Raw genomic sequence first — 15800 nt, 5'->3', positions numbered from 1 at the left:
CTCCTAGGTTCCCCAGCCTGTGTGTTAGTAAAGACCCAAGAAACAAAAAAAATCATAATTGAGCAGCTTCAAAAGAAAACATTCCGAAACTCACAAATAAAACGTACTCAAAAAGTACTTAAGTCACGTCATCAATCAATTCCCATTCTGAAGTTTTGATTTCTTGTTATGGAACATTGCAATAATGAAAAACAGTTATTCATATGATTGCACACTGGCATGAGTTCCTGACACACACACACACACACACACACACACACACACACACACACACACACACACACACACATAATTAGACCTATAGAAACACTCACACAAAACAATTATACAATCAAATATCACCTAAAAAGCTGCAGTGTTGTGCAGATTCTGAAAATGATGGGAAATGCATCTCTGATTGTTCTTTTTATTTTATATATATATACACACACACACACACACAGTATACACACACCTAAAAGCAGTTTGTTCCATTCATTTTGAGTTTAGCTCATTTTCTTTTATAATATATATATAAAACCTCTGTTCTGAAACAATCATATAATTTTTATCATGTGTTGAGGCTTTGAAATATTCATCAGTGTCTGAAACTCACGATTATCAAAAACATGTGAAGATGAAGAAACAGTATGGCTGCCACATGTGGATCAATTCCAGCAGCTCTGATCTTCACTGCACGACTCATGATTGTTTGTTTGGATTGTGTGGATCGGTAAAATCTTGAAAAGTATATTCAGGAGACACTTTTGTAGACCTAGTTAGAAGTACATCTATAAATAATGGCTTCTCAGAAGCCTTTGTAGCTGAAAGCTAGTCTCTGTGTGCTTATCTATGAGAGGATTTTCAATGACCTGATTACTTGAAAAACATGGCTGCCATCTGAGGGCACTAGAGGGCAGTATTCATTTCTTTTTACTCCTGATGTTATTCTGCATATACCACATTTACAATCCTGCATTTACAATTCTGAATTGGATTAGGGGGACAGGGGGTGTGGTCATCCACAAGGGGGCGTAGTTATATGCACACGTCAATAATTTTTTTCAGGAACAGGAAATTTGATTGTTGATTGGTATCGTGTCTCAGTTACAGCATTAAAATGTATCCAATCACGATTTCACAAACACACATCAAAACACTCTCATCTTCTTTCATCTCATAGATCAATGGATTTTATTTCATGGTTTGTATAAGTGTATTAAACTGTAACTGTCAGAGACTCACATGAAGCATGTTGTTGACAGTGAGAGAAGGTGAAGAAGGATGTGGCTAAAGCAAAGGAAAAGGCATATGAGGAGCTGTAGGAGAAGTTGGACACTGAGGAAGGAGAAAAGGATTTGTAGTGATTGGCCAGGCAGAGGAACCGAGCTGGGAAGGATGTGCTGCAAGTTAGAGCAATAAGGGATGGAGATGGAAATGAGTTGACTAGTGAGGAGAGTGTGAGGAGAAGATGAAGGAAGTATTTTGAGCAGCTGATGAATGAGGAAAATCAGAGAGAGAAGGTTGGAGGATGTGGAGTTGGTGAAGCAGGAAGTGGATAGGATTAGTAAGGAGGAAGTGAGAGCAGCGATTAAGAGGATGAAGAATGGAAAGTCGGTTGGACCAGATAACATACTGGTAGAAGCGTGGAGATGTTTAGGGGAGATGCAGTGAAGTTTTTACCCAGGTTGTTTAACAGGATTTCGGAAGGTGAGGAGATGCCTGAGGAATGGAGAAGGAGTGTGCTGGTACTGATCTTTAAGCATAAGGGAGATGTGCAGACCTGCAGTAACTACAGGGGAGTAAAGTTGATCAGTCACACCATGAAGTTATGGGAAAGAGTAGTGGAAGCCAGGCTGAGAGAAGAGGTGACCATCTGTGAGCAGCAGTACGGTTGATTGTGTATGGTTGAGTATGGTGATTTGTGATAGAAGTGTATTTGTGAGAGTAAAGAGGAAAGCAACACATTGTGGTGGAGCCAAAATTTACAACAGAAGATCAAGAGAAGAAACTGATCATGCTTTACACATTAAACACTGATTCACAGGGTCGAGTACACTATTTTACACTTACACTACAAAATACAAGTTTTTTTGTTCCGTCATTTGGTTCTGGTTCATGGACTATAAGAGCGAACATACACACACACACACACACACACACACACACACACACACACACACACACACACACACAAGCATACAGACACACACATAAGTGCTTGCATGCACATAAACACATACATGCAGACACACATACCGTGCACACACACACACACACACACACACACACACACATATCCCGACACACACAGACACACAAAAACGGAGAGAGGGATTAGTTACTATCTCATATATATACAGTGAGGAAAATAAGTATTTGAACACCCTGCTATTTTGCAAGTTCTCCCACTTAGAAATCATGGAGGGTCTGAAATTGTCATCGTAGGTGCATGTCCACTGTGAGAGACATAATCTAAAAAAAAAATCCAGAAATCACAATGTATGATTTTTAAACTATTTATTTGTATTATACAGCTGCAAAAAGTATTTGAACACCTGTCTATCAGCTGGGCTACGGGGAAATTGCCAAGCAGCTTGGTGAAAAAAGGTCCACTGTTGGAGCAATCATTAGAAAATGGAAGAAGCTAAACATGACTGTCAATCTCCCTCAGACTGGGGCTCCATGCAAAATCTCACCTCGTGGGGTCTCAATGATCCTAAGGAAGGTGAGAACTCAGCCCAGAACTACAATCACCTGAAAAGAGCTGGGACCACCGTTTCCAAGGTTAATGTTGGTAATACACTAAGACGTCATGGTTTGAAATCATGCATGGCACGGAAGGTTCCCCTGCTTAAACCAGCACATGTCCAGGCACGTCTTAAGTTTGCCAATGACCATTTGGATGATCCAGAGGAGTCATGGGAGAAAGTCATGTGGTCAGATGAGACCAAAATAGAACTTTTGGGTCATAATTCCACTAAAAGTGTTTGGAGGAAGAAGAATGATGAGTACCATCCCAAGAACACCATCCCTACTGTGAAGCATGGGGGTGGTAGCATCATGCGTTGGGGGTGTTTTTCTGCACATGGGACAGGGCGACTGCACTGTATTAAGGAGAGGATGACCGGGGCCATGTATTGCGAGATTTTGGGGAACAACCTCCTTCCCTCAGTTAGAGCACTGAAGATGGGTCGAGGCTGGGTCTTCCAACATGACAATGACCTGAAGCACACAGCCAGGATAACCAAGGAGTGGCTCTGTAAGAAGCATATCAAGGTTCTGGCGTGGCCTAGCCAGTCTCCAGACCTAAACCCAATAGAGAATATTTGGAGGGAGCTCAAACTCCGTGTTTTTCAGCGACAGGCCAAAAACCTGACTGATCTAGAGAAGATCTGTGTGGAGGAGTGGGCCAAAAACCCTTCTGCAGTGTGTGCAAACCTGGTGAAAAACTACAGGAAACGTTTGACCTCTGTAATTGCAAACAAAGGCTACTGTACCAAATATCAACATTGACTTTCTCAGGTGTTCAAATACTTATTTGCAGCTGTATCATACAAATAAATAGTTTAAAAATCATACATTGTGATTTCTGGATTTTTTTTTTAGATTATGTCTCTCACAGTGGACATGCACCCACGATGACAATTTCAGACCCCTCCATGATTTCTAAGTGGGAGAACTTGCAAAATAGCAGTGTTCAAATACTTATTTTCCTCACTGTATATATCTTTGAAAAAAAAATTATCAGCAGATCTTTGATGACCACAGTGTGTGTGTGTGTGTGTGTGTGTGTGTGTGTGTGTGTGTGTGTGTGTGTGTGTGTGTGCGTGTGTGTGTGTGTGCGTGTGTGTGTGTGTGTGTGTGTGTGTGTGTGTGTGTATATAAAAAGAGTCAGTACTCTGTAACTAAAGCAAACTTGAAGTGAGAGAGAGACGAGAGAAGATCTTCACACACACATTCTGAGAACATGAAGATGAGTTTTGTGTTTCTGCTCCTGGGCTTCTTCCTGATCATGGCGCACGACTCGGGTGCTACAGGTGACTTTATTGCACACTTTTATATTTAATATCGAAATATCTAAATATTTCATCTAAAATAACCTGCATGTATAATAAATACAAAATATCCTGTTAAATAATTATTTATGGATGAAAACTAATAAAATGTTCTACTAACAACTGAGTTTAATTTAATAATCATTATTTTTATTACTACAAAAAAAAAACATTCTTGAGAATTAAAACGTTTAATTAAATAGTGATTCTACACAGTAAATCTGTTCATAAAACAGATATAAAATGTGCAAAAACAATCTTCTTTATTATTATTTGATTATTCATAATAATAAAGTAACATCATAAAAAATAAAAGAAATGTTATATTAGAAACAAATTATAATAATATTATAATTATTATTATTTTAAAATGTGTCATTTAATTATTTTCACATTCAAGAAGATTTTGATGATGATTTTGATGATTATTATTATTATTATTATTGTTGTTGTTGTTGTTGTTGTTATGAATGCTGTATGTGTTTTAAGACTCTATCTCTTACTCTCAGTGCCTGATCCTCATCCTGTTTCATGCTGTTTCAAATTCTTCTCTGGTAAAATTCCCCCTCAACACATCCTGAATATGAAACAGACGGACCGCCAGTGTGCACAGCAGGGCTTCATGTGAGAGTCACACACACACACACACACAATATCACTGGTCTATATGGAGAAATATATATTATATTATATTACATTATAATATATTATATAATAATAAAATTATATTATATTATATTATATTATATTATATTATATTATATTATATTAATTTAATTTAATTTAATTTAATTTAATTTAATTTAATTTAATTTAATTTAATATTATTAAATTACATTAAATTACATTAAATTAAATATTATTAAATTACATTAATTTAATTTAATTTAATTTAATTTAATTTAATTTAATTTAATTTAATTTAATTTAATTTTATATTATATTATATTATATTATATTATATTATATTATATTATATTATATTATATTATATTATGTTAAATTATGTTCAATTATTTTATATTTCTGACACTCACTAAAATGATGTTATGTGTGTGTGTGTGTTTCAGTGTTTCGACTCCTAAGTTCTCCAGACTGTGTGTTCGTGAAAATCCCAAGAAACCAAACAGTCTTTAATTTTGCAGCTCAAATCAGAAAGAATTCCAAATAATATTTGTGTAACTTTTTATGAAAATTTGTTCTCAGGTCACATAATCATTCTGTTCTCATGCTGAAGCTTGGATTTATTGAACATTGTCGTAAATAAAAGCAATTATTCAAATAAACGCTCACGTGATTTCTTGACTTTAAACGATGACATGCTGGTATTGAAAAATAATCATCTACAGAATAAGGAGAGGAAAAGAAGTTCTCCTAAAACAACATCTTATTAAATTTTATTTTTATCAGGTTGTTGTTACATTGAATAAACATGCAGTATACACATTAGTTCCAGAAAATAAAAACAGAGAGTTTCCATCACCAGACTCTTTTCTCTCTCTTTTACTCTCTTGAAGTTGATTAGTGCCGGCACTGGAGACTCCTTCCATCAATAAACATCTAAAAGGAAACTTCACAGTATCAGCAAACACTTTTTTTTTTTTAATTATGTAAACCTTTACTTTTTCATTCTAATTTCACCGATACATTATCATTTTTGGAAACTACACCTTATGACCAAAAGTTTGTGCACCCCCCGACAATAACATGTACAGTGGAACCTCGGGTTACGAATTTAATTAGTTCCGGTACTTTATTCGTAACCTGAAAAGTTCGTATCCCGATACAAATTTCCCCATAATAATGAACAGAAACTTCGGTAATTCGTTCTGGACAACCAAAAATATTACTTAAATAAAAATAAAGCCAATATTCACTAATATTATTTACTTTTAACATGTTATATTAAAATCATACCACATAAAAACATACAAAAGAGGAAAAGATCTTTACCGGGTACTTTCCCTTTGAGAAGACTCGCTGCAGGAGACGACGTTCGTAGAAGGGGGAGGAGGGAGAGTTATTGTTTGGAAGGAGAATCTTATTATATTATATTATTTATATATTATTATATATTATATTATAGAATATTAAAGACAGTGTTATTAACACGAACGCTGAGACAATTGTTGCATTAGAGGGAAAATGAGAGCTGTTTCTTTAAGGCTACTATCAGTTGGTATTGAAGTCCAGAGTGAAATTCATTATGGGTATTGTACTTCGGAAAAGACTGTAACCCTGCTAATCTATCTTCATAAAAACAAGTAAAGTGGTTATGCATCGGCTAATGTTGTCCATCTCATCATTCCACGAGCATCAACTAACGAGTTGTTACGCTGCTGCCGGGAAAAGTTCAAGCGGATAAGTAACACGATGCTCTCGCTAGGGACACAGGACGCTAACTGATGTGACGAGCTGCGTGGATAGAGCAAAAACAACCAACTTGCCTGCGATTTTTTGGTGAGCGACGTTCGTATCCCGATATATTGTTCGTAACCAGGGGCAAAAATTTTGATGAACTGCGATTCGTGACCTGAATTATACGTATGCCGGGGTGTTCGTAACCCGAGGTTCCACTGTACTTCTGAAATATTTCATTCCATGTTTAATTCCCTTTTGATGTGATACTGAGCTCCGTTCTTCTGGCAGTGCTTCCCAAAGTTTAGTTTTAGTTTCATTGTTGTTTTAACCATAAAAAGCTGATGCAGTTTGGCAATTAAAACTTTATTAGTTTATTTTTCTAGCAATTGCGAGTTTTCTTTCTGACTTTATTTCTATCAATTCAATATTTATATTGCAATACACTTTGTAGTAACAGAAAGTTTTACACAATAAAGATGAAATCTATGAAAAATAAAGCTACAATCAATAGAATCACAGGGTATTAAACTGAGCATCTGATCCCTGGAGAAAACTGTCTAACAATCAGCTGTGGAGGAGATGGAACAAGACAGATGAAGCAGAGGAACCTTGTTCATACACCAACAGCTTCAAACTTTAGGTCGGCAGCATGGTTCCCAGTGGATGCACCAGAAATGTTGGATGTTCACGAGAAATAAAGTCACAATTGAAAGAAAAAATTCGGAATTAGGCAAAATAAATATTTTGTGGCGGAAACGGGGCTTAGATAGAATTCAGGCCAAAGAAAATGTTTGGGATCGTTTCAAACTAAAACAAAAAGAAAAGAAAAAGCTGTTTACTTTATTTTGGAGTAATCTGAAATTTATTTTCACATTTCTATTTCTTTATTTATTCATGCATTGATTTTATATTTATATATTTGTATTTTTATGTCATTTGGCAATAAAATGCAATAGGTGGGTTTAGTATTCACAGATATTCTTGTGTGAAATTTCAGCAATAAAAATGTAATTAAAAAACAAAAGGAAACAAATTACTTGTTAATTTTAAAAGACTCGTCTGATTTTCTCTTTTATATTCAGTGTTGCTCTTTAATAAACAAAATGTACTTCTTATCTGATTACTCGATTAATTGCTGGAATAATCGACAGAAAACTCGATTACTAAAAGAATCGATAGCTACAGCTCTAGTGTGTAATGTACACATATAAACATATACAAACAGTATATAAAGATTTCAGTTTGCGAAATATAAATGAAAGATGCGAAATGCGAAGTCCTGCAGAAGTAAATTAAGTAGATGTCCATGTTGTTATTCACATTGTAAAAGGGTCCATGTGTGCATATGTGTGTGCTGAATATCCAGAGCTAAGCTCCATATATTAGATGTTCGAGTAGGTGTGGGGTTTATTCTGCCCCATCTCTAACTACAACTGAATTCCTTTAGATAACCTACAGGAGCTCTAACCTTGACAGATATCGTCTGAATGTTTGTATGGCAGGTGGACTCCCAGAACCTGAAAACATCAGAAACTTGTTCCTTCTCACCTTGGAGTGTCTTCATAGGATTAGACTTGAGCGTTCCAGCTGTAGACGCAGAAGTTTTCCTTTCCTGAGCATTTTTGACCCATACATGTTCTCCTGGTTGCAGGTGTGTGCAGATTGAAGACTTTGTGTCTGCTGTCTGTCTCAGGTTTGTTGATGGTGGTGTGGGGGTCTTCTCTTATTCTAGAGATCTCTCATGCCTTTTTACCTTCTGGTCTTTCCAGAGTCTTTAACTTTTATATAACAGTAATAATACTCTGATGAGATAAACATGCTCCTGAGGTACCAGAAACCCGTGTTCCTGTCCTTTTTTTCTTTTTGGATCTGCCTGGTTCCTCCCTCTCTTCACTCTATGCAGCTGAGGATGGTTCCTGAGCAACTCAGGATAGATTTGGACTGTAATTACCATCCACAGTCTGCTACAATGACTCAGGACATTTTACATTACATTTATGGTATTCAGTAGATGCCCTTATCCAGAGCGTCTTATCTCATTCATACACCTGAGCAGCCATGGGGTTAAAGGTCTTGCTCAGGGCCCCAGGAATGGCAGCTTGGTGTGGCTGGGATTTAAACACATGACCTTCGGATACAAAGTCCAACGCCTTAACCACTAAACTTCCAGCACCCCTCAGGACCACAGCATGCATGAACAGTTCCTCATTTAAACATCTATCACTGTCCTGCACACCTCAACAACCATGGGCCTGTATATAATGGACATTTGGTGCCACCCAGTTGAGGACGGGTTCCCTTTCGAGTCTGGTTCCTCACTAGGTTTCGTCCTCATGCCGTCTCATGGAGTTTTTCCTTCACCACAGTTACCACTGGCTCACACATTAGGAATAAACTTCAATTATTAAAAAAAACTTTATCTCTGTGAAGCTGCTTTGAGACAATATCCATTGTTAAATATTACAAAGAAAAAAGAATTTGAATTAAAGGTGAGATCTTCCTTCCCATGAGGAGTTCATTAGGGTCATTTCCAGAGATGCTCGATACCCCAAACTACAAGAAAAGGATCATTCAACTATTTCAAAAGATTACTGATTTCCTTCACCGCTCGCTCAGTTTTCTCCAAACTTATATTTTTTAACATTTTGTGATTTTTGTGTCTTTGTCATTGTTTTCTATATTTGTCCTATTCTATTAAAAATGTTTGCACTTTGACCCGCTTCACTTTCGCTCGATTTCAAGACAATTTTCATGCAATGGTGAATGAGTGTAGCTTTTACCACAAACGGTGGGAATACAATGTTGAAAAGTAACTGCTGCTTTCGCAACTTGTGTGAGTGATGCTAAACTGATCAGCCATGTGGGAGAGAAGATGATTGCGTTTGATAAATTTCAGAAACATTACAAGCTCTTCACACTTCTGCAGAAGTTCAGATAAACTGAGAGATTTCAGGTGCAAGGCTGGGGAGTTTGGTGATGAGGATGGAGGAGGGTCAGAGATGGTGCTTGAGATAGACTCTGTTCTGACCAGGGACGTTATTAAAACTCATTTTGAAGCACGTCGGCTGCCCTGTTCTGGTGCACTCAGGATTAATGATTTGATCAGTAAAAGCTAATTTGGCCCATTTACTTATTGGTTTCTTCATTGATAAATCTTGAACTTTAAAGGTTTGATGATCGAACAAAGCCCAGTCAATAGTAAATGTTTCGTCCTTCAACCATCAGCACTGGATCATAACATTATAATCACAGATGCACTAATTATTACTTGTTTGTGAAAATCCCTTCATGAATGCCATTTTTTGGCATTTGACCATGCGTTTTGGGGAAATTTGCGATCACTACATCAGACTCTGAGCTCACTCTCACTCTCAGGCAAGTCCACAGCTACATACAGTACACAAGCTTTTATCCCAGAAACTTCAGTTGCTATGTGATGCTCTTTTGCAGGTAATCAGTGTAAATGCATCATTAAGTGGTTTTGAGTTTGGACAGAGAGACGGCCATTTCAAGTTGGTCATTGCAGGACCCCTCATTGTACTACATGTAATTCATATACAATACAATTCAATGCAGTTACAATTCAATTCGATTCGATTTGATTCTATTCGATTTGTAAAGCACTTAAAACAGTAGAAATGATTACAAACATAAATTTCACTCAATCATAAATTATACGTTCATCCCTAATAAGCGAACCAGTGGCAACCACAGTTGACCACAGAAGCCACAGAAGAGGCTCCCTAAGGCTTCCTTTTGTGAAACCTTGAGAGAAACCAGACTCATAAAGGAACCCATAAAAACGTTCATAACAATTGCAGCAATGAGCCAATGTAGCAAACATCAACACTAATCCCAGGCCAAAATCATCCCCATAGTTCCTGAGATGAACCAAAGACATCTTTGCATCTGGAAGCCACTCACTACAGTTGAGGATGTTCTCCACATAAGTGGAGAACTCTTTCCAAAAGTAAGGCATAATTCAGGCAGGTCTGGAGAGCAGAAAGGGACAGGATCAGTGGTGCCCCAAGAGCATGTGTAGCTCAACAGAAAGAGAAAAAGAGAACCAGGAATATTGATTATTAGGAATGTTTATTGTCAACTAATGGTTAAGGGCACTGCGATGTGATCAGAGAGGAACTAGGAACTCAAAAGAGAGAGTCAGAAGGCTTGAGACTTGCGGGAGCTCTGGGATAACCAGAAGTCTCACAAAGTTCATCACAGCAGATACATTTTAACTTGCAAGTCCTCCGGTATTAATTATATAAATAATGAAATTAAATAATATATTTTACTGGTATTATATACAGTATAATAGTAAAAACTACAAGTGCTGAACCTTTTTCTCAGTTCTAATAAATAATAATGAATTCACCAGATGTTAATTTTGATCAGATAATTATTACAACAGTATTGCTACATGTTCAGTTTCACACCAGTTTCCACTAAATAAGTTTACACTGAGTTCTGCTTTTCTAGTTTCTCATTTACTTTATTTTTCTCTGATGGAAATGTGTGTAACTAACACACACACACACACACACACACACACACACACACACACACACACACACAGCATCTTGATACTACTTTCATGATGATTTGCTATCCTTAGCTGTCTTTAGCTGCCATTATGACCTTAAGAGGAAATGTTGGTAAATATTCACTGGCTATCATAGATGGTGGTGGAGTCCATATGGGACGTCAGTGTAAAGCCCTAAAATGTTATATATGGACAAACGTTTGTGGACAGAATAAGATTGGTATGTGCTTCTTTTTTAAACATTTAATTCCCCATTTAGTCTCCATTTGCTGTTATAATAAGCGTCACTCTTCTGGAATGATCTCCTGCTATAGAGCTCTGAGCTCTAAATAAAAGCTGATCAGTGATCGCCAGTGCAAGAACCAAAAGCAAATGAAACCAAAAGTTGATACAAGTCAAGAATTTAACCAATCAACAGAAGGTGAAGACTGAAAACAGAATTTATTCAGAGAAACTAATCAAGGGGAACACGATACAGGTGCACACAATCACAGGAAACAAGACAGAAATTGTTCAAAACTATGTGTAATGTTGCCCTCTGCTGGTTAAATACTGAACTGCCTGTGGTAGATTCTGGGTCAATTCATAGCAGTGTCAAGTGGTCAGGGCCAGCAAAGTCTTCTCTACTGGTCTAAACACTATCAAAAGCACTGACCTACATTTGCAACCTAAATTCTAATATTTGTTCCATGAAATTGTATTATTTGTATTCCCAACAGTTTATTCTCTTTATTTCGCAGCGTTTCCCTTGGCTGCACTTCTTCCAGTATGTGTATGTGGATGTTAGATTTGTTGTCCAATCAGATTTCAGCCTCTATGTGCTGCCATGTCAATCAAATCTGCTCAGGGCTTTTAAAGTCAGTACTGCTGGCCTTTATATCTTAAACGTTATTATCAATGAGTCTGTTTCTTTAACCATTTAGATTTCAGATTCTCCTCACAGGGCAGCTCGCTGGCCCAGAAGAGTGTCAGCATTGTTCTTCCTCTGATTGGTTGGTCAGAGGGAAACTGTTACAGCAGAGTTTGACTGTAAAAACACGTGTGTAGCTCTGCAAACATTAATACATAAAAGTTAGACTTTTTACTCCTACGGAGGAAGAGAAATTGATTTGGTCTCGGACACTTAAAAAATCCATTTTGAAGAAAATCTAGACATAATGAGGAGGTCGTCCAACCCCGAAGCTAGCTAGCGTGTCTCAGCCCGGGAAAGAGTTTCTTCTCCACTTCCAGACCAGTGAATACGAGTGGTACCACTGGATTACAGCCTCTGAGGGGCGCTGCACATTTTGAGTCTGCATCTCTGGTGAGTAGGTTGTGTTTTATTGAAAAGTTTATGTTTTTGTCATGTTATTAGACAAAATATTGATTCTGAACTGCTCCAGATGTTGTTGGTGCACAGTTGTGGTTGTAGTGTAGAGGTTTGGAGTCTTAACTGGGTTTGTTGATTTAGTAAAATGGTTTTCACCTCCAGGAGTGAAATGTTTCTCTCTCTGTAATGCCACGTGTTGTTATATTGCGTGTTTGTATTGTATTGATGGTTTTTATAATTGTGACGTGACCACTGATTTACAGCCACAGACTCTTCCTTTTACAACCCATTAAAAGCAGATCTTCATGAAGTTGCTTTGTGCAAAGGGACATTGTCATGCTGGAACAGGTTTGGTGCTCCAAGTTCAAGTGAAGGGTTACCAAATCCACAGACTATTGTTTCTACAATTGTTTGAAGAAACAATTTAAAGGAAGAACCTTATATATTTGGAAAAGTCAGATGTCCTAATACTGAGAAAACTAAATACACTGCTGACTGATTAGTAACAGATTGATAAAAAATATGTGACCCTAATTTCTGAGCAAGATGACCTAGAAAAAGATTGCGCTTGATTATGAGGGTGTCGGCTCCTGGAAGCTCTTACATTACCAAACTGCGAAAGATCAGATGTGCTGAGAGATTTGTGAACAGGAAGTGTAAAGAGGAAAGCGGTTTAATGTTCTATAATTAGTATAATATTCTACGTATTATTGAAACGTTTATAAATGAGATTTGTTAATTATAATTATTATTATTAGTGGTAGTAGTTGGAATTAAAATCATGTTGAAGGAAGTCTTCTTTGTATAAGTGCTGCTACATATCACACACCTAAAAAATGGAAATTAATTTTTCAACGATGAAGCAGAACCACAGCAATCATTACCTTTCTATCAGGGGCGTTCAAGTCCAAGCGAGACTTTTGAGTTTATAAAGTTGGTCTCTAGTAGATATCCACGGGTTTTTACGTCTTCCTTCACAAGAAACTTCAGCACCACGCGCTGTTCCATGCACCAACACTGTTGTCTGCCATTGTGATTACCGGTCTCTGGACCGGCTAGTAATAGGACATGCTAGCCACATACTACTGTGTGTAGTACCGCCACGCTAGCATCCATTTATATACCTGTAACATTAAAATGGCCTTCGTATAACGCCATGTACCGAAGTGTTTTATTCCCCTTATTCTACAGCAATTTACTTCCATTTCCATTTACAGCATTTGAGAGACACCCTTACCCTTACAGTTATCTCATATATACGTACAGGGTTGAGGGATGAGGGCCTTGCTGAGGTGTGGCAGTTTGGTGGTGCTGGGATTTGACCTCATAACATTCCAATAATGTCCAATTTTACAACCACTGAGCGCCACTTCTCTTTCAACAATTACAATCTTAGAGATCATCAGGTCCTACAGGAACAACTGAGCTACAATGTGTGTGTGTACGTGTGTGTGTGTGTGTGTGTGTGTGTTTGTGCACGTTTATGTGTGCAGAATCTCAGAGTTTACAGGACATGCTTTTATCAATTCTCACACTTTTCCTCTTTGTGTCCGCCAAAAGAAATTATATTGAAGGAAAGGAAGGATGTGTGTGTGTGTGTGTGTGTGTGTGTGTGCCTCGTAATGATAACTGTAGGAAGAATAGATTGCCCTTTAAATAAATATATATGTATAGCTGTAATCTATAAACACACACACACACACACACACACACACACACACACACACACAAATTCTGAAAACAATGAAGATGAGTCGTGTGTTTCTCGTCCTGGGCTTTGTCCTGATCATGGTGCTCGACTCCGACGCTGCACGTGAGTTTGTTACACACTTTTACACAATAAAACAAAAATGTTTAAGATGTTTGAAATGTTTAATTCCAAAATTAACACAGAATTGTTTTGTATTTCCAAGATGTATTTTTTAAGATAAATATCAGACAATTGAGCAGCTTTTATTTAATGATATTTGATCTTCAGGAGTGCAAAAACACATCGCTTTGAAGTTTATTAAATGAAATAATACGTAATATTCGGTCATGTATCTCCTGCTTGTGATACTCAGTCATTAAACATCATCAGACTGTCGCATCGCTCTTTTGATGAACTTTCCCATCTTTTTGTTACACTTTCCTTCAGGTGTTTGTTTTGGGAAAGATTCTTTTATTGGTCTAAAAACACCTTCCTGGTTTTTACCTCTGAATAAGTTTTTTCTGCTTAAATTTGTCAGACAGAATGTTTCTTTAGACGTCCAAATTCATTCTGCTTTTCACATCCATCCATCATCATTGAAGATTAGTGAGAAGTACGTAGCTGCTCCAGGATCATCCATGCAAACCCAACACAATACACTACCACCATCATGCTTCATCCATCCAGCTTGTATGTTTTGGATCATGAGCAAAACCTTTTTTTTCTTCACACTTTTGCTTTTCCATTACTTTTCAGAACATTTCACAATGTTGTACTGATTATGTCCGATGCGTCTGCAACGTCTGATGCGTCCGATGCGTCTGCAACGACTCGGATCGATTCCTGTCTTTTCTCAGTATCAAAATTATTGTTTTTTTCATAGACATCGCTCTGGTTTCCTTATAGGTTTATACTTTTTACTATCAAAAGCAAAGCTACAGAGAAATATCCTTGTGGTATAGCAAAAAACAATGCTACATGAAAAGAAGAGGGAATATGTGTTTGTGTACATCAACAGCAATAATAATCATTTTTAGGATGATTATTATTATTATTATTATTATACATTTTTTTTCATTTTTTATAATTTATATAATTATATACTTAAAGTATAAACATAATATCTAGCCAATTTATAAAGAATTATAGTAATATGTTAAGTATATTATTTATTTTATATGTAGTAATATTTGAATTATTTGTAGTAAAACTCAACAAAACAATGATAATCATAATTAGAATTATTATTATTATTATTTATACACACTCTCTTCCTGTATATATATATTTTTATGTCTCTCTCTTTCTCAGCTCAAGTGCTCATTAATGCCAACTTGTGCTGTTCCTCCTATTTTAATGGAAACATTCCCCCTAAATTAATTGTGAAAGTGGAGAAAACCGGCCAGCGTTGTGTGAAGCGAGGCTTCATGTGAGTATCTGCCTGCACAAGATGCACACAGGAAATGATTCACTAATGAATTATCAGTGAAAATCCAACCTCACATGTTTCCTCAGGATCACAACGGCGAGGCAGCAGCTGTGTGTTCGCAAAGTCTCTGCTACGGGGAAGTGAACTTACAACTTTAATGCAACTCCAGTGCTGCGCACACACACACACACACACACACACACACACACACACACACACACACACAAACACACACAAACACACACACACATATGCAGTAAAAGCAATACAAATAGATTAGTGCATAAAGTATATTGAGTCAGGCTCATGATTTCATTATATTATTACCAGAGATGGAAAGTAATGAAGTACAAATACTATAATAAATAAAATATCAGTTTTTTATTCTCTATTTATTTTTTAAACAATTTTTTACTTTCACTTATTACATT

General features: G+C 36.8%; 1 protein-coding gene across 1 annotated transcript; it reads left to right on the top strand.

The window, feature by feature from the left end:
• Positions 1-3864: 3864 nt before the first annotated feature.
• Positions 3865-5323, top strand: LOC124386370 (C-C motif chemokine 14-like). The gene is made up of 3 exons (XM_046850168.1): positions 3865-4019; positions 4547-4661; positions 5108-5323. Exons 1-3 carry the CDS (start codon positions 3950-3952, stop codon positions 5172-5174), a joined length of 252 nt encoding a protein of 83 aa, XP_046706124.1. The 5' UTR covers positions 3865-3949; the 3' UTR covers positions 5175-5323.
• The last annotated feature ends 10477 nt before the right edge of the window (positions 5324-15800 follow it).

This window comes from Silurus meridionalis, chromosome 5, assembly GCF_014805685.1.
Source record: "Silurus meridionalis isolate SWU-2019-XX chromosome 5, ASM1480568v1, whole genome shotgun sequence".
In the NCBI taxonomy this organism is placed as follows: Eukaryota; Metazoa; Chordata; class Actinopteri; order Siluriformes; family Siluridae; genus Silurus; species Silurus meridionalis.
Note: the sequence above shows the minus strand (reverse complement) of the source record. Positions and strands in the feature narration are given on the sequence as shown.

Bases quoted from the DNA above. Each gene is read 5' to 3' on its own strand.
- LOC124386370 (XM_046850168.1), top strand. From the start codon at position 3,950: ATGAAGATGAGTTTTGTGTTTCTGCTCCTGGGCTTCTTCCTGATCATG. The intron at 4,020-4,546 runs GTGACTTTATTG...TCTTACTCTCAG, and splicing joins GCACGACTCGGGTGCTACAG to TGCCTGATCCTCATCCTGTT. The intron at 4,662-5,107 runs GTGAGAGTCACA...TGTGTGTTTCAG, and splicing joins TGTGCACAGCAGGGCTTCAT to TGTTTCGACTCCTAAGTTCT.